The sequence below is a fragment of the Sander lucioperca genome, chromosome 19, assembly GCF_008315115.2.
Source record: "Sander lucioperca isolate FBNREF2018 chromosome 19, SLUC_FBN_1.2, whole genome shotgun sequence".
In the NCBI taxonomy this organism is placed as follows: Eukaryota; Metazoa; Chordata; class Actinopteri; order Perciformes; family Percidae; genus Sander; species Sander lucioperca.
In genome coordinates this window covers 4,480,063-4,507,417 of record NC_050191.1, presented here as the reverse complement: position 1 = coordinate 4,507,417, position 27,355 = coordinate 4,480,063, and the positions used below count along the sequence as shown (strand labels likewise).

Below are 27,355 nucleotides of genomic sequence, written 5' to 3'. Positions count from 1 at the left end.
AGACAAAGTACTTATTGTAGGTGATTTTAAAATCCATGTGGACGTTGACAATGATAGCCTTAGTATTGCTTTCAACTCACTGCTAGATTCAATCGGTTTCAGTCAGAAGGTGCATAAGGCCACTCACTGTTATAACCACACCCTCAACCTTGTGCTGGCATATGGCATCGAAACTGAAGATTTAATAGTATTTCCGCAGAATCCTTTATTATCAGACCATTTTTTAATAACTTTCGAATTCTTGCTACCCAACTATTCAAAATTAGATAAAAGCTTCTACGCTAGATGCCTATCTGACAGTAGCTAAATTTAAGGAAGATATTCCAACAGCATTTAACTCATTGCCGTGCCTTAATATAACAGAGGACTCTTATGTTAACTTTAGGCCCTCCCAAGATACTTTTGTAGACGGTGCTATGGCCTCGCTACGGACAACTTTAAACTCTGTTGCTCCCTCAAAAAGAAGATGATGAAGCAAAGGAAACTAGCAGCTTGGTATAACTCCCAAACTCGCAAATTAAAACAAACCTCGCGAAAACTAAACTAAAAGTAAATGGCGTTCCACCAATCTGGAAGAATCTCATTCCGATTGGCAAGACAGTCTGAAAACCTATTCAATTCAATTCAATTCAATTTTATTTACAGTATCAAATCACAACAAGAGTTATCTCAAGACACTTTACAGATACATTAGGTCTAGACCACACTCTATAATATACAACGACCAAACAATTCAAGTAATTATATATATATATATATATATATATATATATATATATATATATATATATATATAGGAAGGCCCTCAGAAATTCCAGATCAGACTATTACTCAACACTAATAGAAGAAAATAAGAACAACTCAAGGTTTCTTTTCAGCACTGTAGCCAGGCTGACAGATAGTCACAGCTCTATTGAGCCATCTATTCCTATAGCTCTGAGTAGTGACGACTTCATGAACTTCTTTAATGATAACATAACAATTAGAGATAAAATTCATCACCTCTTGCCCTCAACTTCTAATGGTTCACCTTAAAATGCAGGACCGCTAAAAAGAACAAGACCTGACATATACTTAGACTGCTTTTATCCTATAGAATTAATGTTAAAGGTCTCTTCAGCTAAGCCATCTACCTGTCTCTTAGACCCCATCCCAACGAGGCTATTTAAAGAAGCGTTACATGTGGTTAACACTTCATTACTAAATATGATCAATATGTCTTTATTAACAGGTTATGTACCACAGTCATTTAAAGTAGCTGTGATAAAACCTCTTCTGAAAAAACCCACCCTTGATCCTGATGTCTTAGCCAACTATAGACCTATATCTAATCTTACCTTTCTCACCAAGATCCTTTAGAAGGTAGTCGCTAATTAGTTATGTGACTTTCTACATAGCAATAGTTTATTTGAGGACTTTCAGTCAGGATTTAGAATGCATCATAGCACAGAGACAGCACTGGTGAAAATTACTTACGACCTTCTAACTGCTTCAGACAAAGGATGTCTCCATACTTGTCTTATTAGATCTTAGTGCTGCATTCGACACTATTGACCATACCATCCTGTTACAGAGACTGGAAGATTTCGTTGGCATTAAAGGAATCACACTAAGCTGGTTTAAATCCTATTTATCTGATCAATTTCAATTTGTTAATGTTAACGACGAATCCTCCAGGTTTGACATAGATTCTTCGGAACACAGAATGGGAGCCAGAGCCTTCAGCTTCTCTTCATAGTTGTCATAGTCGATTCATCTATCAACCCTTATAGAACTGGCTTAGCCTTGCACCAGCTCTTAATGACGCTGTTATAGTTTTAGACTGCTGGGAGAGTTCCTTTGACACACTGAGCTCATCTCTCCTCTCTCTTTCCATTTGTGTGCATCCATGTCCCAGAAATGTTTGTTTCTAACTTAGCTCTGGGGAGCTTATTCCCTGGAGTCCTTATGTTTTTTCAGCCAGCAGTTTTCGTTGGATTAGGGTGGCACCTAAATCATGGTTGCAGCTGTCGCCGTGGTCCTGCTCCCTGCTATGCCCTGCTACACCCTGCTACACTCTGCAGTGCCCTGTTACACCCTGCTACGTCCTGCTATGCCCTGCAGTGCCCTGCTACACCCTGTAACGCCCTGCAGTGCCCTGCTACGCTATGAACTACTACAACTACTATTTCTAGTCATAGTTCCATTATCTTTATTGTGACTATTATTGCCACTGTTCATCACACCCCCAACCTGCACCGTCAGACACCGCCTACCAAGAGCCTGGGTCCGAGGTTTCTCCCTAAAAGGAAGTTTTTCCTCGCCACTGCTGCACTACATGCTTGCTCTTGGGGGAATTATTGGAATTGTTGGGTCTTTGTTAATTATAGAGTGTTGTCTAGATCTACTGTCTAATCTGTAAAATGTATTGAGATAACTCTTGTTATGATTTGATACTATAAATAAAATTTAATTGAATTGAATTGAATATTCTGACTGGTCAGTAGTCCTTACCTAGCTACTGCACATGTGCGACTCCCAACAAAGATGAAACAGAAGTGAGATGCCTTACTCGATAGCTTAAACAGAGAGCTCAACACAAAGGGTGAAAAGAGGAGCCACAGCAATGTGCAGGGTTTTTTTTGGAAAATTAAACCATGTAAACCTGTTCTGGTACAACCTTTAAATACAATTGTGAACCTGGAAATGAGCATAATATGAGCACTTTAAAAATGTTCACGATTTCATATCATCTACTGTCTCTACTAACATAAATGACTTAAATCCATCCATCCACTATTTTTTTCCTCCACCAGTTGACCAAGTCAATCTGATATGCTTTACTTTCATTTAAAAGTTTTTATGCAACATGGTCTCATACGTTTCCTTGATTCTTTGTGACATGTATTCTTTTGTACTATAGTAACTGCACACATAAGCCAGTACCTGATATGCCAAAGTCGAAGATGGCTAGATTAACTGTCATGAGCTCAGGAGGCTTTAACTTGGTCTTGCGTTTGATGGTCATATAAATGACATAGCCATTCCCTGTTGCAGACATGATTCCTGTAAGATAGAGAAAGAAAGAGAGAGGGAGATTGAGCATTTTCACTTCTGAGACATCGGTCACATTTTTTTCTACATCAATTTGAATGCATTATGGGTGCTCAAGTCTACTGTAGGTGGCAAAGCAAGACAAACTATTTGCTCCTCTGTCAAACTTTTACTGGATTCCCAATCACAGGCACTCAACTTTGTATTTACGTGTCAAGTCAAACTGGAGTTGGAAAAATGTAATGTTAAATACCGGTAGTAAGGAACTGTGCGCAAGCAGACATGAAGTAAAGTGATTACTGCCCTGGGCTTAAAAAGGAGACACCACAATTGGAGGGGGAGAGAAACTGATGTGGATAAGCGGCTCAAGCTCACAACAGTTCTCACCTAGACAGCTAAACATATTGGGACCTTGACATCTTGACACCTAAAGATATTAATATCCTAAAGCCTTCAAACTAATGGCTGAAGCCATTAATCAAATGGAAATGTCATGTTTTTTTTATTTTTTATTGCAGATCATTGCATCATTGCATACTGCACTGGTTCATTCAGGCAACATTAGTTTCCCATTTTCTTATTCTTACAATAACAACAATACAGCAGCAACCAAGAACATACAATTGGAATTATTTTTCTAAAATACATTAATGATGAGGCACAGTAGCAATTAGCAAGACCTATGTTAAGAGACTAAAGAGCAAACCAGGAGTCAAAAGAGGAAAGAAAAAAAACCTTTGAAATTACCACTATTACAGTATTAATATATGTGAGCCCTCATCCCACACGTTCTTCCCTCAGCACCCTTAAATGTTTCAAAATTGGTCCCCATGCCCTATCAAACACACTCCTCCCTGCATTCGTGAATCTAAGATGGAGGACTTCGCCCATTTTTCTTAGCCACATCTGAAATGAAGGCACAGCGTCAGACTTCAACAATCGCAATATACGTTTTTTAGCCAGTACAGTACCCAGATACACTGGCCATTTGTCCCTGCCAGAGTTCAAAGCAGTGTCATTTGTAGACCTCAGAATGGCCATAAGAAGGTTGGGCTCCCATTGCTTGTTCCAGTTTCTTTCAACTGCTTACACACAAAATCTTTTCATGTCACACGATTTTTGAAACCTCTCACTCAAAGTGCAAAATTACACAGCAAATCTCCATAACCATAAGCTATTTCTCAGCCTTTCACTCAGTTTTCAATTGAATAAAACACTTTTTTCAAAACATTACACACAGTTCTCTACCTAAGACACACAAATCTAACAGGAAGTGACTTGCTTTCCTTTTCTAAACACAACCAATCAAAATGCTACACTTATTTACCAGGGCACACACACACTCCTCACATGTGCAAAAACATTATGTCATAACTGAACACTAACCAATCACTGCTTTAGTATAGGCCTATACAGAGGTCAAAGGTCAGATTACCATTTTGAATTTGGATGCCAACAATAGACAGAGAGCAAGGGGAGGAGGAGGGACAGACAGGGGATGACAACGAGGAGGAGGAGGAGGCAGTTGGAAAAAACTGTAAAGGCTTTTGAGTAGAAAACAAATACATAAGACCAGAATGAGTGGAGGTTAAGGCACGTCCTAAATTGGTGTGCGAATGTAGTATTTGCTTCTGCTATCTCTTCAATAGAGATGTCCTTGTCTAATTCTGGCACTGCTTCATTGCTAAGATGAGGGAGGTTCAGGTAATTACGTCTGGGTCATGATTACAGTTTGACTTGTACAGTTCTGAATAGAACTCCATAAAACGTGCGTTTATTTCTTTTAGGTCAGTAAGAACCGTCCCATTGTCTGATTTTATAGCCCGAGAGGCTTGGGCCTTGCTCATTCAATGAACAACAACAAACAATTTCTGTGGTTTGTCTCCTATTTCAAATTACATCTGTTTAATTCTGTTCATCTGCTTACAAACCTCAGCAGATAAAATTGTATTGTACTCATCTCTAAGGGAGACTATTGTATTCAATGTACGTGGATCTGCCGAGGCTTTGTAAGAATGCTTTAGTTGAGACAGATTTCGTTTAGGTCCACTAACCTCTTTTCTGTTTGTTTGTTTCTTCCTGCCTGCTACATAGGATATAATGCTGCCTCTAAGCACTGCTTTGATTGATTCCCACATCATTTGTAGCAATTATGTCAGCTAGGCTGCCAGACATAATTGCTACAAATGACACTGGAGATGCCTCTGCAGTTCCAGATACATTGAATACCATAGTCTCACATAGAGATATTCCAAAAAATGTTTCTCTTTCAAAATTGTGTTATCAAATTTCCAGGTGTGTTCACCTCTATGTTACATCTAATGTCAACTGACATGGGAGCATGATCACTTATCAAGATATTATGGTATTGTGTGGTCACCACACTGGAGATCACTTTAAAGGAACACGCTGACTTATTGAGATGACCTCATAAGGAGCAAGATTTCAGATCAGCCCATCTGAGCTTTCATTTTCTCAAAGGCAGAGCAGGATACCCAGGGCTCGGTTTACACCTATCGCCATTTCTAGCCACTGGAGGACCATAGGCAGGCTGGGGGAACGCATATTAATGTTAAAAAACTTCATAAAGTGAAATGCCATGGGACCTTTAACACTGAATTTAAGGTGGTCATCAAAAACGGTACCTAAATATTTATATGAGGTGACCATTTCAACCTTTTCATTGTGAATGATGGACTCCCAGGCTGTAGGTTTAATGGGTCTAAATTGAAAAAAATTCCTTGGTTTTTGAGACATTTAAGTTCACATGAAGAAACAAAATCAGGGAGAGCCTTCCCATGATTAGATGCTGAACCTTGGAGAAGGGACAGCAATACAGTGCCATCTGAAAATTTGATTAAGTGGCTGCCGTCCTGAGAGCTCTTACAACCATCAGTGTATGTAATAAAAAGCAGGGGAGAGAACACAGCCCTGTGGTGAGCCTGTGGACATATGTAGAGGGTCTGAGAAATGATTGTTCACAAAGACCCTCTGTTCTCAACCAATCAAAACATTTTGAATCCACAAAACAAGATGGTGAGGCAAATTGAAATCACAATGCAGCTTCTGTATTAAAATATGTGGTTGCATTGCATTAAACACAGAGGAAAAGTCTGCAAACAGAAGCCTGACATGAGCTTGTGGCTTTTCTAAATGTTTATAGATGCTGTTCGGAATAAAATGCTTTGCATCCTCAACTTCAGCAGCATACTCGCACTTTTCACCTGTGGAAAACCTGCAGATTGAATAAACTATAGCTGATCAAGTTATTGGAACGTCAGTTGAGCAGCTACAGGTGGGGAGGACATATTTGATAGTTATGCCTTTAGATAGTAGATAAATAGTGCACAATAGTCAGTGAACAATGCAGGTAGGCTCCAGGTGTATTTAATCAAGTGGCTAATTTAACTTAAACCGCCAGAGGGATACATGTTCAAGCTTGCTATGAGGTATCAGACACCCAAGAAACATGACACCTGTTATAATTATTAAAATAGTAGTCTTCAAAACTGAGTATGACTGATGTCATTAAGTGTCACTTGGTTGATTATGACACTTTTAGAGCAAAGTTGGCATTGTTTGAGATGTTTGTGTTACGACAACCTGTAAACCAAGACAACGTCTGTTATGACTGTATGTGATAACAGTCTAAAACTCTGCCATTTCGACCAGCTATTTGTAACAAAACAAAATGGATTATGGATGATTTTATTTCTATAGTTTAAAGCTGACATGACCAGCTGGCTTCTCTATTGGCTGTTCAAACAGGTGACGTCTCTAAAACCAGCATCTGCGACTTGAACAGCTGAGTCGCAGGCACCACCATTTGCTGGTTTGAGTCGAGCTGTGACGGGCCAGTTCAGACCGCTGCAACTCACAAATCCACAAACAGTCAATTTGTGTTTGAGCTGACCTATATAGCCCACACAAGAATCCCTCACAACCCTTTATATTCTTCTAACCCTGAAGGCTTTATGTTCCCAGTGCATTATTGCCTGTGTCTCCAAGAAGGTACTAATCAGGGTTGCTAGGAGATGAAGGACATGTTCTTCGAAGTCTTCAAACTGCTTGTTGGGAGCAGATCTCTGGTCGCGCCACTCTAATATACAATATTTGCGGACGTAAGAGAGGCCCGTGCGGGATACAGGGCGCGAAAGAAATCTTCACGACTGTGCATGTGCAAAGGGATTAACCCAATAGCGACAGCCCTTAGAGGGCGAAGCCTATACGAAATAGAACTGGGTAATTTAACCCTCTCACATTCCAGCTCACTATCCTTGTGACATCACTCATACTCAATGGCATGATATATCCCCATGCTTATGTAACAGACTAAAATTGTCCAAAGATGTACATAAACAGTCCGCCATAATGTCAAATTGTAAAAACATGTAAACAGCTGAATATAAACATAACTTAACAGTAACACCTGTGTTGTCCTTCTTCCTCCCTCCACCCATCCCTCCCTGAGAACCAGCACCCCTAAAATCCAGACCTTCCGAGCTCGTAACATCCCGTCATAGTCCACTTCCTCCTGTCCTGTAGAACATGGAAAGTAAATAAAACTGGGCAGGTTGAAATGTTGCAAATGAGTCAATCCATGTTAGTTTGACATGAAAGTTGTCCTCTTTTTCTTGAACCATGGCCAACTAGACTAGCGTGGCACGCTTTTGTCGTTCAGGATCTTCTCAGCATCTTTCGGGTTGCTGAATGTGCGTTTGTCCACTCCTGCTGAGACAGCAAATGTTGCTGGATGCCAGAATCCGCATCTCACCTCTGCAGCCCTGCATCTGGTCCTTATGTTGTCGAATCGCTGTCACTTCATTACGGCTGGACTCAGGTCTCGGAAAATAAAGATGCCCGTTTGCTCATATTGCAAAGAGAACTTCAGTGAAGAAAGCCTCAGTATTCATTCCTTTCCTGAGTCTGATGAATCATTGCAATAGGATGACAGGGAGGGCTGTATGTTGCTGCTGTCCTCACACAGACCCTGCCTGATCCACTTGTTCGGCTTGTTGCTGAAGTTTTCTTCTCCCAGCAGTGTTGGTTTTGAAACAAAATCTGTAGGGTTGCCTTTTTCCATACCCTTTTCACAGTTATAATCCGAATGTTTGGCCGTCTAGATCTGGACACCAGGTGGTCCACTCGCTCGCTGAGCGACCTAGCAACTTCGCCCATCTTGACCTTCTACACTGAACCTCCACAAGGGGGAATTAGTTAAGAGCAGCTGCAAACAACACGCCCATACCTACAGCACACAAGCGTACATATAAGCCTACACCCTAGAGAGTAGATGAATTAAAAAAATAAACACATATATATATATATATATATATATATATATATATATATATATATATATGATGATATGTACATGATGACATGATATATATACGTATATATACATGATCTGAAGAAGACAAAATGCTTGTTGCTTTACACAAGATCTGTTGACAAATTGAATCTCTTTGTTTCATACCAATAATTTTAGAGCAGGTATTGATTACATTGTTCAGGCTGTTTCTGTCTTTCACTGTGAGGCTGTAAAACCAGCAGATAAAAGAAAAAGTCATAAGGCTTTCGATAAAAGATTGATAAAAACGACAGAGAATAACTGGCCTGACAGAAAAGGAGTTCAGTTTCCTGAGTAAGTGAATTCTCTGTTGCCCTTTTTCACAATAGCCTCAGTATTAAAGGTCCTATGACATGCTGCTTTTGGTTGCTTTTATATAGACCTTAGTGGTCCCCTAATACTGTATCTGAAGTGTCTTTCACCAAAAATTCAGCCTTGGTGCCGAATTACAGCCACTAGAGCCAGTCCCACAATGAGTTTTACTTAGGATGTGCCATTTCTGTCTGTAGCTTTAAATGTTATTGATGAGGAGAGATGGGGGGCAAGGTGGAAGGTGGGGTGTGGCCTTAACCAACTGCCACTTTGCTTGTTTGCGAGCCATGATGTCTCTCTCTCATGGGTGGGCTAAATTCTCTGGGCGGGCAAAGCAGAGAAAGGGGAGGTAACCTTGCTCCTTATGACCTCATAAGGAGCAAGATTCCAGATCGGCCCATCTGAGCTTTCATTTTCTCAAAGGCAGAGCAGGATACCCAGGGCTCGGTTTACACCTATCGCCATTTCTAGCCACTGGAGGACCATAGGCAGGCTGGGGGTCTCATATTAATGTTAAAAAACTTCATAAAGTGAAATGCCATGGGACCTTTAACACTGAATTTAAGGTGGTCATCAAAAACGGTACCTAAATATTTATATGAGGTGACCATTTCAACCTTTTCATTGTGAATGATGGACTCCCAGGCTGTAGGTTTAATGGGTCTAAATTGAAAAAAGTTCCTTGGTTTTTGAGACATTTAAGTTCACATGAAGAAACAAAATCAGGGAGAGCCTTCCCATGATCAGATGCTGAACCTTGGAGAAGGGACAGCAATACAGTGCCATCTGAAAATTTGATTAAGTGGCTGCCGTCCTGAGAGCTCCTACAACCATCAGTGTATGTAATAAAAAGGAGGGGAGAGAACACAGCCCTGTGGTGAGCCTGTGGACATACGTAAAGGGTCTGAGAAATGATTGTTCACAAAGACCCTCTGTTCTCAACCAATCAAAACATTTTGAATCCACAAAACAAGATGGTGAGGCAAATTGAAATCACAATGCAGCTTCTGTATTAAAATATGTGGTTGCATTGCATTAAACACAGAGGAAAAGTCTGCAAACAGAAGCCTGACATGAGCTTTTGGCTTTTCTAAATGTTTATAGATGCTGTTCGGAATAAAATGCTTTGCATCCTCAACTTCAGCAGCATACTCGCACTTTTCACCTGTGGAAAACCTGCAGATTGAATAAACTATAGCTGATCAAGTTATTGGAACGTCAGTTGAGCAGCTACAGGTGGGGAGGACATATTTGATAGTTATGCCTTTAGATAGTAGATAAATAGTGCACAATAGTCAGTGACAGTCATTTAACTTAAACCGCCAGAGGGATACATGTTCAAGCTTGCTATGAGGTATCAGACACCCAAGAAACATGACACCGGTTATAATTATTAAAATATCCATCCATCCATCCATCTTCTTCCGCTTATCCGGTAACGGGTCGCGGGGGTAGCAGCTCCAGCAGGGGACCCCAAACTTCCCTTTCCCGAGCCACATTAACCAGCTCCGACTGGGGGATCCCGAGGCGTTCCCAGGCCAGGTTGGAGATATAATCCCTCCACCTAGTCCTGGGTCTTCCCCGAGGCCTCCTCCCAGCTGGACGTGCCTGGAACACCTCCCTAGGGAGGCGCCCAGGGGGCATCCTTACCAGATGCCCGAACCACCTCAACTGGCTCCTTTCGACGCGAAGGAGCAGCGGCTCTACTCCGAGCTCCTCACGGATGACTGAGCTTCTCACCCTATCTCTAAGGGAGACGCCAGCCACCCTCCTGAGGAAACCCATTTCGGCCGCTTGTACCCTGGATCTCGTTCTTTCGGTCATGACCCAGCCTTCATGACCATAGGTGAGGGTAGGAACGAAAACTGACCGGTAGATTGAGAGCTTTGCCTTCTGGCTCAGCTCTCTTTTCGTCACAACGGTGCGATAGATTGAGTGTAATACCGCACCCGCTGCGCCGATTCTCCGACCAATCTCCCGCTCCATTGTCCCCTCACTCGCGAACAATACCCCAAAGTACTTGAACTCCTTCACTTGGGGTAAAGACTCGTTCCCTACCTGGAGAAGGCACTCCATCGGTTTCCTGCTGAGAACCATGGCCTCAGATTTAGAGGTGCTGATCCTCATCCCAGCCGCTTCACACTCGGCTGCGAACCGATCCAGTGAGTGCTGAAGGTCACAGGCCGACGATGCCATCAGGACCACATCATCTGCAAAAAGCAGCGATGAGATCCCCAGCTCACCAAACTGCAACCCCTCTCCACCCCGACTACGCCTCGATATCCTGTCCATAAATACTACAAACAGGATTGGTGACAAAGCGCAGCCCTGGCGGAGGCCAACTCTCACCTGAAACGAGTCCGACTTACTGCCGAGAACCCGGACACAGCTCTCGCTTTGGTCATACAGAGATTGGATGGCCCTGAGAAGGGACCCCCTCACCCCATACTCCCGCAGCACCTCCCACTGTATCTCCCGGGGGACCCGGTCATACGCCTTCTCCAGATCCACAAAGCACATGTAGACCGGTTGGGCATACTCCCAGGCTCCCTCCAGGATCCTTGCGAGAGTAAAGATCTGGTCCGTTGTTCCACGACCAGGACGGAATCCGCATTGTTCCTCTTCAACCTGAGGTTCGACTATCGACCGAACCCTCCTTTCCAGCACCTTGGAGTAGACTTTACCGGGGAGGCTGAGAAGTGTGATACCCCTGTAATTGGCACACACCCTCTGGTCCCCCTTTTTGAAAAGGGGAACCACCACCCCGGTCTGCCACTCCTTAGGCACCGTCCCCGACTTCCACGCAATGTTGAAGAGGCGTGTCAACCAAGACAACCCCTCCACACCCAGAGCTTTAAGCATTTCTGGACGGATCTCATCAATCCCTGGGGCTTTGCCACTGTGGAGTTGTTTAACTACCTCAGCAACTTCCACCAGGGAAATTGACGACAATCCCCCATCATCCTCCAGCTCTGCCTCTACCATAGAGGGCGTATTAGTCGGATTTAGGAGTTCCTCAAAGTGCTCCTTCCACCGCCCTATTACCTCCTCAGTTGAGGTCAACAGCGTCCCATCCTTACTGTACACAGCTTGGATGGTTCCCCGCTTCCCCCTCCTGAGGTGGCGAACGGTTTTCCAGAAGCACCTTGGTGCCGACCGAAAGTCCTTCTCCATGTCTTCTCCGAACTTCTCCCACACCCGCTGCTTTGCCTCTTTCACGGCAGAGGCTGCAGCCCTTCGGGCCCTTCGGTACCTTGCAACTGCCTCCGGAGTCCTCTGGGATAACATATCCCGGAAAGACTCCTTCTTCAGTCGGACGGCTTCCCTGACCACCGGTGTCCACCACGGTGTTCGTCGGTTACCGCCCCTTGAGGCACCTAAGACCCTAAGACCACAGCTCCCCGCCGCAGCTTCAGCAATGGAAACTTTGAACATTGTCCACTCAGGTTCAATGCCCCCAGCCTCCACAGGGATGCACGAAAAGCTCCGCCGGAGGTGTGAGTTGAAAGTCTGTCGGACAGGGGCCTCCTCCAGACGTTCCCAATTTACCCGCACTACCCGTTTGGGCTTACCAGGTCTGTCCAGAGTCTTCCCACACCCTCTGACCCAACTCACCACCAGATGGTGATCAGTTGACAGTTCTGCCCCTCTCTTCACCCGAGTGTCCAAAACATACGGCCTCAGATCAGATGAAACGATTATAAAATCGATCATTGACCTTTGGCCTAGGGTGCTCTGGTACCAAGTACACTTATGAGCATCCCTATGTTCGAACACGGTGTTCGTTATAGACAATCCATGACTAGCACAGAAGTCCAACAACAAACAACCACTCTGGTTTAGATCAGGGAGGCCGTTCCTCCCAATCACGCCTCTCCATGTGTCTCCATCATTTCCCACGTGCGCGTTGAAGTCCCCCAGCAGAACTATGGAGTCCCCCACTGGAGCCCCATACAGGACTCCATTCAAGGTCTCCAAGAAGGCCGAATACTCCGAGCTCTTGTTTGTTGCATACGCACAAACAACAGTCAGAGTTTTCCCCCCCACAACCCGCAGGCGTAGGGAGGCGACCCTCTCGTCCACCGGGGTAAACTCCAACGTAGCGGCGCTCAGCCGGGGGCTTGTGAGTATCCCCACACCCGCCCAGCGCCTCACACCCTGGGCAACTCCGGAGAAGAAAAGAGTCCAACCCCTATCCAGGAGTATGGTTCCAGAACCGAGACTGTGCGTAGAGGTAAGCCCCACCAGTTCCGGCTCCTTCCCCCACAGAGAGGTGACGTTCCACGTCCCCAGAGCCAGCGTCTGCTGCCCGGGTCTGGTGGTGGGCCCATGGGTTGGAGAGAGAGGTGCCACATAGCTTTTTCGGGCTGTGCCCAGCCGGGCTCCGTGGCAAACCCGGCCACCAGGCGCTCGCTGACGGGCCCTCCATCTGGGCCTGGCTCCAGACGGGGGCCCCGGGCTTCCTCCGGGCAGGGTCACTCCATCTCTACCTCGTTTTTTCATAGGGTTTTTGAACCATTCTTTGTCTTGCCCCTCCCCTGAGACCACTTTGCCTTGGGAGACCCTACCAGGAGCACAAAGCTGCAGACAACACAGCCCTCAGGTTCATAGGGACACACAAACCTCTCCACCACGATAAGGTGATGGTTCCAGGAGAGGTTATTAAATAGTAGTCTTCAAAACTGAGTATGACTGATGTCATTAAGTATCACTTGGTTGATTATGACACTTTTAGAGCAAAGTTGGCATTGTTTGAGATGTTTGTGTTACGACAGCCTGTCCACTCGCTCGCTGAGCGACCTAGCTACCTTCGCCCATCTTGACCTTCTACACTGAACCTCCACAAGGGGGAATTAGTTAAGAGCAGCTGCAAACAACACACCCATACCTACAGCACACAAGCGTACATATAAGCCTACACCCTAGAGAGTAGATAAATTAAAAAAATAAACATACATATATATATATATATATATATATATATATATATATATATATAGATTTTATCCATTTAAAAGTCGAATTGCAGAAGGGATAAAAGAATGAGAGTGGCGATTAGTTTTAAAAGCAGGTCAAATATAACAACGTGCTGATGGCAACAGAGAAAATTCACTCTGAAGAACATGATCTGAAGAAGACAAAATGCTTGTTGCTTTACACAAGATCTGTTGACAAATTGAATCTCTTTGTTTCATACCAATAATTTTAGAGCAGGTATTGATTACATTGTTTAGGCTGTTTCTGTCTTTCACTGTGAGGCTGTAAAACCAGCAGATAAAAGAAAAAGTCATAAGGCTTTCGATAAAAGATTGATAAAAACGACAGAGAATAACTGGCCTGACAGAAAAGGAGTTCAGTTTCCTGAGTAAGTGAATTCTCTGTTGCCCTTTTTCACGATAGCCTCAGTATTAAATGTCCTATGACATGCTGCTTTTGGTTGCTTTTATATAGACCTTAGTGGTCCCCTAATACTGTATCTGAAGTCTCTTTCCCGAAATTCAGCCTTGGTGCCGAATTACAGCCACTAGAGCCAGTCCCACAATGAGCTTTACTTAGGATGTGCCATTTCTGTCTGTAGCTTTAAATGTTATTGAGGAGGAGAGAGGGGGGGCAAGGTGGAGGGTGGGGTGTGGCCTTAACCAACTGCCACTTTGCTTGTTTGCGAGCCATGATGTCTCTCTCTCATGGGTGGGCTAAATTCTCTGGGCGGGCAAAGCAGAGAAAGGGGAGGTAACCTTGCTCCTTATGACCTCATAAGGAGCAAGATTCCAGATCAGCCCATCTGAGCTTTCATTTTCTCAAAGGCAGAGCAGGATACCCAGGGCTCGGTTTACACCTATCGCCATTTCTAGCCACTGGAGGACCATAGGCAGGCTGGGGGTCTCATATTAATGTTAAAAAACTTCATAAAGTGAAATGCCATGGGACCTTTAACACTGAATTTAAGGTGGTCATCAAAAACGGTACCTAAATATTTATATGAGGTGACCATTTCAACCTTTTCATTGTGAATGATGGACTCCCAGGCTGTAGGTTTAATGGGTCTAAATTGAAAAAAGTTCCTTGGTTTTTGAGACATTTAAGTTCACATGAAGAAACAAAATCAGGGAGAGCCTTCCCATGATTAGATGCTGAACCTTGGAGAAGGGACAGCAATACAGTGCCATCTGAAAATTTGATTAAGTGGCTGCCGTCCTGAGAGCTCTTACAACCATCAGTGTATGTAATAAAAAGGAGGGGAGAGAACACAGCCCTGTGGTGAGCCTGTGGACATATGTAGAGGGTCTGAGAAATGATTGTTCACAAAGACCCTCTGTTCTCAACCAATCAAAACATTTTGAATCCACAAAACAAGATGGTGAGGCAAATTGAAATCACAATGCAGCTTCTGTATTAAAATATGTGGTTGCATTGCATTAAACACAGAGGAAAAGTCTGCAAACAGAAGCCTGACATGAGCTTGTGGCTTTTCTAAATGTTTATAGATGCTGTTCGGAATAAAATGCTTTGCATCCTCAACTTCAGCAGCATACTCGCACTTTTCACCTGTGGAAAACCTGCAGATTGAATAAACTATAGCTGATCAAGTTATTGGAACGTCAGTTGAGCAGCTACAGGTGGGGAGGACATATTTGATAGTTATGCCTTTAGATAGTAGATAAATAGTGCACAATAGTCAGTGAACAATGCAGGTAGGCTCCAGGTGTATTTAATCAAGTGGCTAATTTAACTTAAACCGCCAGAGGGATACATGTTCAAGCTTGCTATGAGGTATCAGACACCCAAGAAACATGACACCTGTTATAATTATTAAAATAGTAGTCTTCAAAACTGAGTATGACTGATGTCATTAAGTGTCACTTGGTTGATTATGACACTTTTAGAGCAAAGTTGGCATTGTTTGAGATGTTTGTGTTACGACAACCTGTAAACCAAGACAACGTCTGTTATGACTGTATGTGATAACAGTCTAAAACTCTGCCATTTCGACCAGCTATTTGTAACAAAACAAAATGGATTATGGATGATTTTATTTCTATAGTTTAAAGCTGACATGACCAGCTGGCTTCTCTATTGGCTGTTCAAACAGGTGACGTCTCTAAAACCAGCATCTGCGACTTGAACAGCTGAGTCGCAGGCACCACCATTTGCTGGTTTGAGTCGAGCTGTGACGGGCCAGTTCAGACCGCTGCAACTCACAAATCCACAAACAGTCAATTTGTGTTTGAGCTGACCTATATAGCCCACACAAGAATCCCTCACAACCCTTTATATTCTTCTAACCCTGAAGGCTTTATGTTCCCAGTGCATTATTGCCTGTGTCTCCAAGAAGGTACTAATCAGGGTTGCTAGGAGATGAAGGACATGTTCTTCGAAGTCTTCAAACTGCTTGTTGGGAGCAGATCTCTGGTCGCGCCACTCTAATATACAATATTTGCGGACGTAAGAGAGGCCCGTGCGGGATACAGGGCGCGAAAGAAATCTTCACGACTGTGCATGTGCAAAGGGATTAACCCAATAGCGACAGCCCTTAGAGGGCGAAGCCTATACGAAATAGAACTGGGTAATTTAACCCTCTCACATTCCAGCTCACTATCCTTGTGACATCACTCATACTCAATGGCATGATATATCCCCATGCTTATGTAACAGACTAAAATTGTCCAAAGATGTACATAAACAGTCCGCCATAATGTCAAATTGTAAAAACATGTAAACAGCTGAATATAAACATAACTTAACAGTAACACCTGTGTTGTCCTTCTTCCTCCCTCCACCCATCCCTCCCTGAGAACCAGCACCCCTAAAATCCAGACCTTCCGAGCTCGTAACATCCCGTCATAGTCCACTTCCTCCTGTCCTGTAGAACATGGAAAGTAAATAAAACTGGGCAGGTTGAAATGTTGCAAATGAGTCAATCCATGTTAGTTTGACATGAAAGTTGTCCTCTTTTTCTTGAACCATGGCCAACTAGACTAGCGTGGCACGCTTTTGTCGTTCAGGATCTTCTCAGCATCTTTCGGGTTGCTGAATGTGCGTTTGTCCACTCCTGCTGAGACAGCAAATGTTGCTGGATGCCAGAATCCGCATCTCACCTCTGCAGCCCTGCATCTGGTCCTTATGTTGTCGAATCACTGTCACTTCATTACGGCTGGACTCAGGTCTCGGAAAATAAAGATGCCCGCTTGCTCATATTGCAAAGAGAACTTCAGTGAAGAAAGCCTCAGTATTCATTCCTTTCCTGAGTCATGATGAATCCTTGCAATAGGATGACAGGGAGGGCTGTATGTTGCTGCTGTCCTCACACAGACCCTGCCTGATCCACTTGTTCGGCTTGTTGCTGAAGTTTTCTTCTCCCAGCAGTGTTGGTTTTGAAACAAAATCTGTAGGGTTGTCTTTTTCCATACCCTTTTCACAGCTATAATCCGAATGTTTGGCCGTCTAGATCTGGACACCAGGTGGTCCACTCGCTCGCTGAGCGACCTAGCTACCTTCGGCCATCTTGACCTTCTACACTGAACCTCCACAAGGGGGAATTAGTTAAGAGCAGCTGCAAACAACACGCCCATACCTACAGCACACAAGCGTACATATAAGCCTACACCCTAGAGAGTAGATAAATTAAAAAAATAAACATATATATATATATATATATATATATATATATATATATATATATATATATAGATTTTATCCATTTAAAAGTCGAATTGCAGAAGGGATAAAAGAATGAGAGTGGCGATTAGTTTTAAAAGCAGGTCAAATATAACAACGTGCTGATGGCAACAGAGAAAATTCACTCTGAAGAACATGATCTGAAGAAGACAAAATGCTTGTTGCTTTACACAAGATCTGTTGACAAATTGAATCTCTTTGTTTCATACCAATAATTTTAGAGCAGGTATTGATTACATTGTTTAGGCTGTTTCTGTCTTTCACTGTGAGGCTGTAAAACCAGCAGATAAAAGAAAAAGTCATAAGGCTTTCGATAAAAGATTGATAAAAACGACAGAGAATAACTGGCCTGACAGAAAAGGAGTTCAGTTTCCTGAGTAAGTGAATTCTCTGTTGCCCTTTTTCACAATAGCCTCAGTATTAAAGGTCCTATGACATGCTGCTTTTGGTTGCTTTTATATAGACCTTAGTGGTCCCCTAATACTGTATCTGAAGTCTCTTTCACCAAAAATTCAGCCTTGGTGCCGAATTACAGCCACTAGAGCCAGTCCCACAATGAGTTTTACTTAGGATGTGCCATTTCTGTCTGTAGCTTTAAATGTTATTGATGAGGAGAGATGGGGGGCAAGGTGGAAGGTGGGGTGTGGCCTTAACCAACTGCCACTTTGCTTGTTTGCGAGCCATGATGTCTCTCTCTCATGGGTGGGCTAAATTCTCTGGGCGGGCAAAGCAGAGAAAGGGGAGGTAACCTTGCTCCTTATGACCTCATAAGGAGCAAGATTTCAGATCAGCCCATCTGAGCTTTCATTTTCTCAAAGGCAGAGCAGGATACCCAGGGCTCGGTTTACACCTATCGCCATTTCTAGCCACTGGAGGACCATAGGCAGGCTGGGGGTCTCATATTAATGTTAAAAAACTTCATAAAGTGAAATGCCATGGGACCTTTAACACTGAATTTAAGGTGGTCATCAAAAACGGTACCTAAATATTTATATGAGGTGACCATTTCAACCTTTTCATTGTGAATGATGGACTCCCAGGCTGTAGGTTTAATGGGTCTAAACTGAAAAAAGTTCCTTGGTTTTTGAGACATTTAAGTTCACATGAAGAAACAAAATCAGGGAGAGCCTTCCCATGATTAGATGCTGAACCTTGGAGAAGGGACAGCAATACAGTGCCATCTGAAAATTTGATTAAGTGGCTGCCGTCCTGAGAGCTCTTACAACCATCAGTGTATGTAATAAAAAGGAGGGGAGAGAACACAGCCCTGTGGTGAGCCTGTGGACATATGTAGAGGGTCTGAGAAATGATTGTTCACAAAGACCCTCTGTTCTCAACCAATCAAAACATTTTGAATCCACAAAACAAGATGGTGAGGCAAATTGAAATCACAATGCAGCTTCTGTATTAAAATATGTGGTTGCATTGCATTAAACACAGAGGAAAAGTCTGCAAACAGAAGCCTGACATGAGCTTGTGGCTTTTCTAAATGTTTATAGATGCTGTTCGGAATAAAATGCTTTGCATCCTCAACTTCAGCAGCATACTCGCACTTTTCACCTGTGGAAAACCTGCAGATTGAATAAACTATAGCTGATCAAGTTATTGGAACGTCAGTTGAGCAGCTACAGGTGGGGAGGACATATTTGATAGTTATGCCTTTAGATAGTAGATAAATAGTGCACAATAGTCAGTGAACAATGCAGGTAGGCTCCAGGTGTATTTAATCAAGTGGCTAATTTAACTTAAACCGCCAGAGGGATACATGTTCAAGCTTGCTATGAGGTATCAGACACCCAAGAAACATGACACCTGTTATAATTATTAAAATAGTAGTCTTCAAAACTGAGTATGACTGATGTCATTAAGTGTCACTTGGTTGATTATGACACTTTTAGAGCAAAGTTGGCATTGTTTGAGATGTTTGTGTTACGACAACCTGTAAACCAAGACAACGTCTGTTATGACTGTATGTGATAACAGTCTAAAACTCTGCCATTTCGACCAGCTATTTGTAACAAAACAAAATGGATTATGGATGATTTTATTTCTATAGTTTAAAGCTGACATGACCAGCTGGCTTCTCTATTGGCTGTTCAAACAGGTGACGTCTCTAAAACCAGCATCTGCGACTTGAACAGCTGAGTCGCAGGCACCACCATTTGCTGGTTTGAGTCGAGCTGTGACGGGCCAGTTCAGACCGCTGCAACTCACAAATCCACAAACAGTCAATTTGTGTTTGAGCTGACCTATATAGCCCACACAAGAATCCCTCACAACCCTTTATATTCTTCTAACCCTGAAGGCTTTATGTTCCCAGTGCATTATTGCCTGTGTCTCCAAGAAGGTACTAATCAGGGTTGCTAGGAGATGAAGGACATGTCAAGGATACAGGCTTTGGACTGCAGCCATTTTATTACCATGCATGTGTATAATTAACAGTTTTTTCTCATAGTTAAAGAAAAACTGAATGTTTATTTCATATAGTAAACACATTTTGCAGAAGTCTTATTCAATGTATTTACTTCCGACCACCACCTCCACTAAGCCCATTGACAGAAAGTGTTTGTGTGGGAATCTGTCTTTACACAGATTAAAATATTCTTGTCACGCCTTTGATTTCATGAGGCCTTTATTCTGCTACTTACCAGCACACAGTCGGAGTGTGTGTGTGTGTGTGTGTGTGTGTGTGAGTGTCTTTGTGCGTGTAAGTGTGATTTACAGATGGAAGATGTGTACGTTCAAAAGTTGTTTTAGTCGTGCAACAGAAAACTCAGATTGGACAGATAGTCTAGCTAGCTGTCTGGATTTACCCTGCAGAGATCTGAGCAGCAGTTAACCATAGTCCTCAGAAATTCACCGGAGTGTAAAATTCCAACACAAAGAAAGCATGTCAAGCCTACAGGTTTTGTACTGCAGCCATTTTATTTATTTTTATTACCATTCTTCATGTGTATAATCTTACAGTTTTTCTCTTAGTTACAGAAAAAAATGTTTATTTCATATACTAAACACATTTTGCAATGAAAACAAAAAGTATATCACAACTTGTACAGTGAATATCTTGTACACTGCAAGTAGTGCAAGTACTACAATATTGGATGTCTGTATATCAGGCACTTGTAGAACAATACAGTAGGCCAAAGAACAAAGAAAACAAAATGAAAAGCAGATGACAGTACACTAAAAAAAAATTGTGAAACCGCAAAATCAAAGTTGGTCTCAACATCCAATGCTCCTGTGCCCCCTGTGCACTCTGAACTGGCTTATATTATATATTATTATATATTTGGTTTGATCACCTCATTACAAACATGTGTGTACAATTTTGAGTCGTTGTGTGTAAATGATGACAACTGTGTTGTAGTTGTGTTTAACTTTTGCTGCTCGTGTTAACCATTTTGCAACACAAGTGCATCACAGTGTGAAATGTGTTTTAGCGAGTGAGAATGTGTTTAGAGTTTTGCAAGACCAACACAAAGAGAGCGAAAGTTAACGGACATCCGGCCGAAAAGAAGGCCATTCGGCGAAATTTCTGATGGCACTCTAGCAATCAGGGAAGTGGAACATTGTGGATATAGACAAGTGGAGAGATAAAAATCTGTCTATAGCACAGTATCTCCTAATCAGATCCAATAGTGAGCTGTAAAGTCTTACTAGAATGTGTCTCTGCCGGGCTGCCCCTGGGGCATAGACGTTGGAGGTATCGACAGCTTTCCTTTACTGCACCCAACGCTTTGTTTCTTTTAATAAAGAATTGGTGCTTTTTACAACATAAGAATATATGTTTTTATTACAATGCTTTGTTAAATACTTAATTCTGATTGGTCAATCACGGCATTCTACGGTCTGTTATTTCTGTTTCGCAAATCCTTGTTGGCAATAGTGCTAACACTGCCTAGCTGCTGCCGGTCTGCAGTGGTGGAAGACTAATACCACACTGTAAAAATACTCTGTTACAAGCAAAAGTCCTGCATTGAAAATGTTACTTAAGTAAAAGTATATAAGTATCAGGAAAATGTACTTAAAGAATTAAAGTAAAATTACTCGAGGCAGAAAAATCCTCACATTTTGGAAACAGGAAACGATCCACAACAGTTCTGTGTTTTATCGGCTAATCATTTCAGCTGAACTACTAGGCCGTTATATTGTTGGGTGGTTTAATTTATAATAAAACATAATGTTTTATAAAAATCTTAATTTGTAAAAACGTGAAACGCTCTTCACAAGTAAAATAAATGATCAGTTCACTACTTATAATTGAATTTGGGTGGTTTTTTTTTCAATTTTACAGCATCTGAAGAAAAAAATAATAAAAGAATGTTAAAAAAAAGTGACAAAAATGTCAGAAAAAGCTTCAAACACAGCAGGGAAAATGACGAAGAAAAAGTTGGAAAAGAATTTACATTTTTAATTTTGACCCAGAAAAACAAAACATTGCATGGTTGATGGGAAGACAACCCAAGGATTAAGTACAGTACTTGAGTAAATGTACTTAGTTACATTCCACCACTTCCGCTCTGCCCCGGTCGGGCTTCTGTGACGGTGATCGGTTTTTATTTAGAGCTTAACATTGTGGTTTCGGAAGTAAAAATCCCATCATTCAAGGAATTTGATTATCAGCAATAATGTCTAAACCATCCAAGGTAGACTATCCACGAGCTCTGAGGTTGTAAAACAAAAGTTTCTGCTCCTGTAGAAGTTGGAAGTCCATATACGATCAACCTTGTTTTAAGAATATGGATTTACTGGTGGTGGTGGGTGGCGCAGGATGTGGCTGGGTTCAGTAATAGACTAGTCAAACAAAGGTTTATGAGCTATCTATTGAAAACAATGACTACAACAGTAACAGACAATTTAGAAATAAATGACTATTTACATAAACAAACTAGAAGAAGAACTAGAAGATGATACAGATGAAGTGAAGCTTATGATGTGCTTTGTCAATTAAATCTGGTTGGTTTGTCATACATTTTATGGTTCAGTAGATAAAATACCCGATTACCAGGAGCCCAAATGTTGACCAAATGTCAAATGACATCCGGCCGAATCCGGAGGCAATGGAGCAATCCCGGAAGTGAAATGTTGTGGATATCAACTCATAGATACTGGTTCAACTTCAGTGTGTCACAAAAACGTATATTAGATTTTTTTTCAATACTTTCCTCTGAGCCAGCTAAATGCCTGAGAGAGACAGAAATGACAGCAGCTGTCAATTACACACCTGCACCTCCCAGATCATCTGTGCCAGTAGGCCAACAGGAGCAGCAGCTAACCCCATCCGGTTTTAGGCCTACTCTTCCTTCCCTGCCTCCTAAGAATACTCTACAGCAGGGGTCTTCAATGTTTTTAAGCCAAGGACCCCTAACTGAGAGAGAAACGGAGCAGTGTCATCCATATAGCCTATTGTATAAAATTAAGTTGCATATTAAACATTTTGCCTACAATAACGTGAGGGCGAAGCCTAAAGCCTTTATACATACCTTTTTAGTGCATAGAATACTAAGCTATTACAATAATTGTTGGTAGTTATAATGTTAAACATACATATGGCAGAGTGAATCCTTATTAACTGTATCTGTGGATGGCTACCTTAGTGACTGCCTTACCTATAGGCCAGTAAGCCTATCATCAATGTGTTTTTTTCAAAAATAGGCTGATTTATATTTGCTAATAATTTGTTGGATTGATGTTAAGACATAAACTCCCTTTATTAATTTTGCCTGATTATTGTCTAGTACCAAAACGTTGCCTGTCAGACCACCAGAAAATTATGCATTCCCTGTCTGAAAATTTGGCAGGTCAAACATCAAGAGCAAGTTGCTGTCAGAAACTGTTCTTAAAAGAGAAAGTCTTTCCAATTGGAGAAAAGCAATAGAGAAGATTTGGGACCAGAAGTCCCGCACTTATTTGGATGCAACTCAAAGATTGGCTGCACTGAAAACAACCCCAGTTAATGTGCTGCTATCTGAAGCTGCTGCAATTTAACAGATGACTGCCTGGAAGAAGCTGGAGCTCCTTTTCAGCTGCATACGATTCCTGATGCGCCAGGGACTCTGAGAGGAGCCGCTTATCGGGATTAGGTGTTATGGCAGCTAATGACAAAAGGGGTGCACACTGATCCTGACTTAAACAATTGGCAGGAAAAGGAGAGTCAACTGGATGTCTAACAACGTCCACAATGAAATCCTGGAGCTGTTTGCCCATGATGTTCAGAGACATATCGGAGCCAAGGCATCTCAAAGCCGTTGTATTGGCTTAACTGCTGACGGAACCACCGATATCGCTGGCAAAGAATAGTTCTCATGCATCATCTCATCAACATACATTTGCCATTGACAACCTGAAAGTTCAGAATTTCTTTCTGGGCTTTTACAACGCCCCTGAGACAACAGTTGAGATGCTATTTTTGTGCATAAAAGACATATTTGCGCACCTCAATCTGCCCACGAAGAGGATGAAAGGCTACTGTTTTGATGGAGCTACCAATATTAGTGAGGGAAATTGTGTTATTTTAGGAACGGCTCATATAGATTTTTGCTACTGGTGTTTTTTTACTTGCTAGGACCCCACTGAATACAAAGCAACCTGTTTCCAATTGTTTTCTTAATTTTCAGTGCCAAAATTCAAGATGGCAGACAATATATGCAGGAAAATCACAAAAAATAACATATATAATCTTTTCACTTCTATAAAGGCCTTAAAATGGTCAACGTTTTGATAAATGTACTCCTAATAAGGTAGACAAGTGAGACACAGACTATTTTCAAAAGATTTATTGCATAATTTGCCAACAAACTGGGAAAAAAATAAGATTGAAAAAAAATGAAGAAAAAAAAAATGAAAAAAAAATCTGCATCGCGTTTCATTATTGAAGAGTTCAACAAAACAGTCAGTCATTGTCACTCAAGTATTTATCCTCATCACTGTCACTGTCTGACTTTTCAATATTGGTGCACGTCTCCTCAGAGCCCTCACACCTGCAAAGTTGCGTGCATGGTAAATTGTTACTCTTGCAAGAACACCTTCTACTGCATATGGCGAGACAAGAGCACTTCACAAGCTCCACAACAGCTTCTGGTGCTGGTGGAAGTTTTGACAGGACAGGATCAATTTGCCTCCATCCCAGTGATAGTGTGTCAAGAATCTTTGGAGCAGGCACTGTATCTTGTGCCCAAACATTTGCTTGCCAGTGTGGTCTCAGAATGTGCTCTGTAACTGCTCCTGAAGTGGGACATAGTTTTTCCACTCCCTGGTTGGGTTTTAGAGTTTTAAACATGTTCCACCGAAGGGCTTTAGCTTTTTCATAACCAGGTTTGAAGAGCTGACAAGTTAATTTCTCACATCCAGCTAACACATCTGGAGATGGATGAGGACCTACACCAAGCCTACAAAGTGCGTTAATGACATCATCATCTGCCTCCATGAATGACTTGAAACAAGAAACCTTTCCTTTCCCACGGATATGGCCTGTGGTATCGCAACCTGTGAGTGCATGGAACCCTGGTAATGCTGCTGCACGCTCTGGGCCAAGAGCCATGTAAATAGGTTGGAGCTGTATCTTTCGTCGACGGGACGTTTTGACCGGGACGTCCCGATTTTGAATTGCGTGTCCCGAGTCCTTGACAAAAGCCTGTCGGGACGCTAAAATGTCCCGGTTTACACCAACCATTATGACATTGTTCCGGTTGTCAGCGATTACATAGATTACATTCTTGTTTTAACCAGTCCCTCCAGGTCTGCTGGAAAGTCAGCGGACAAGCGCTGGGTGGAAATGGGGACACTCTAAAACGTGAAAAAGCTTAACGTGATTTAATGTACCTAATCAACGATCAATGATCACCAAATTTCTCTCTCATATTGCTCATCATAACCAGAGCAATATGAGAGAGAAATTTGGTGATCAACATAAACCACGTTAAGCTTTTTCCTTACAATAGCCTCATTGAAGCAGAAACGCTTAATGTCAGATAACGTCCATAATAATTGGACTTTGGGTTAGATTTTTTTGAAAGTTTTCAGTGGTTATGAGGAGCAATATGAGAGAGAAATTTGGTGATCACTGATCGTTGTTTAAGTACATTAAACCACGTTGAGCTTTTTCAAGTTAGGACTTCAATAAAGCCTATGAGAACCGTGGAGAGTCAACCCACAGCCTCTCCGCTGCCCTGCTGAAAATGTGAAGCAGACACTCGTCACACGGGCCAATTTTGCTGACACTTGTGCATAATTTCACAGTAGGCTTTCAGCCAACAAATTGATTCTTGAGCAAATTCACTCCTCTAACAAATATACGGAATGAATGTTTCCAATAGGGAAGCTATCTGCTCTATGAAATGAGATTACATTTGTGTGTGTGTGTTGTTGGTTAGATTAACACTGGTAACACTTTACGGTAAGGGTACATGAATTCATGCATGAATTAATTGATGCAGGCTATGTATTATTATGCATTATGTAATTAATGATTTATGTGTTACTGCATTCCTTAATATCCCATGAATCATCAGGAATTGACATGAGTTCATGACAGTCTATCATTTGTGTCCATACATGAACAACACAACTAAAGCATTAGGTACGTGGGCACATCATTATGAATTATGATTTATTAAGCATGATCATGATTATTTGTTTTTCTGCAAAAAAATGTGGTCATCACTGCACAAATTCTGATTTGAACACAATGTGTGCATAATGATGTACCCACCTTACCTAATGCTTTAGTTGATGTGTTGTTCATGCATGAGGTCATGAATGAGAGGCTATGAACTCATGTCAATTCCTGATGATTCATAAGACATAAAGGAATGAAGTAATGCACAAATCATGAATTAATTCATGCATGAATTCATAATTCATGTAGTGTTACCATAACTTTAGTTCAAGCCTGTGGCAGCAGTTCCAAATAATTCGTTTAGTGCCATGCAATGAAAAATACCTTTTCACAAAGTTTTTCACAAGTTCAATGGGTGCATTTTCCAAAAGAATGCTTTGTAGCCTCGTGCCTTACTTTCAACACTTTGAATGAAGCATTCTGCCAGATCTTGGCAACAGTTTATGTCACTTTTTCTGACAACCATCTCCTGCGCAACAGCCATGCCATTTATTAAGATGCTATCCAATGTGTGTGTTGATTGCACTGAGCTACTCTCTGTAGATTGCTCAGAGGATGCTGTTTCTGAAACCAGTCCCTCCAGTTCATGGATGAGGGCAGACTTAGCTGTAGTGGGCAGCAAAGAAGCATCAGGGACAATTAGGCTTGCGTTATAATCAGCAAATTCATATGTTCCCACAATTTCCTGCAAGTCCAGTTCTCTCGAGGACTTTGCAATGAGGAGCAAGCGTTGGTTGCTTTCATCTGAACAACCTCAGAAGATGACTTAAGCTTGATAGTTTTGCATCCATCTTTCCAGGTCAAATACTTCAGCTTCGACATTTTGTCCCACATATTCTTTTCTCCTCTGACCCTTTCATTAACATACGTTTCAAGTGCTTTTGCACCTCGTAACTCTGTGTCCAAAATACCATGCTGCACTGCTGTTGGCATTATTTACTTGGTGACAAAGTTAACCAATTTCAGTTCAGATGCATCATCATTCTCTGGTGGGCTGAAGGGGTTTGTGATGTTCAACACGTTTCACATGTTTTACAGCTTTTTCCTGAAGTGTATTTCTGGATAAAGAATGTTGATGTTTGTTTCTCGTGGGATCAGTTATATTAAGCATTCGCTCTGTCTCACCAGCCAGTCTAGCTGGCACCGGGGAACTCAGGCAGTACTTCAACAGGCCCGGATTGTCAGTGGTTAAGCCAGAAGTGGCACCCTCTCCTTTGTGAATCTTGTTCACATGCTCTTGAGCATGATCAGGTCCAATGGATGTGAAGGGAATAGGGGTGGTACTAAAAACAAAGTCACCACTCATGAGATCTTGCCAAATTGAAGGCTGTCTTCCTTCCAGGTGATACATATGTGCAATATAC

At 42.1% G+C, this 27,355-nt stretch overlaps 1 protein-coding gene across 1 annotated transcript in view; it reads right to left on the bottom strand.

Annotated features, from left to right (window-relative positions):
* The window catches only part of opn5 (opsin 5), a 66,147-nt gene that overhangs the window by 26,494 nt on the left and 12,298 nt on the right, over window positions 1–27,355 (bottom strand). The window contains exon 3 of the mRNA XM_031300177.2: window positions 2,926–3,045. Within this exon, the coding sequence (XP_031156037.1) occupies window positions 2,926–3,045 (120 nt within the window). The remainder of the gene's footprint in view (window positions 1–2,925; window positions 3,046–27,355) is intronic.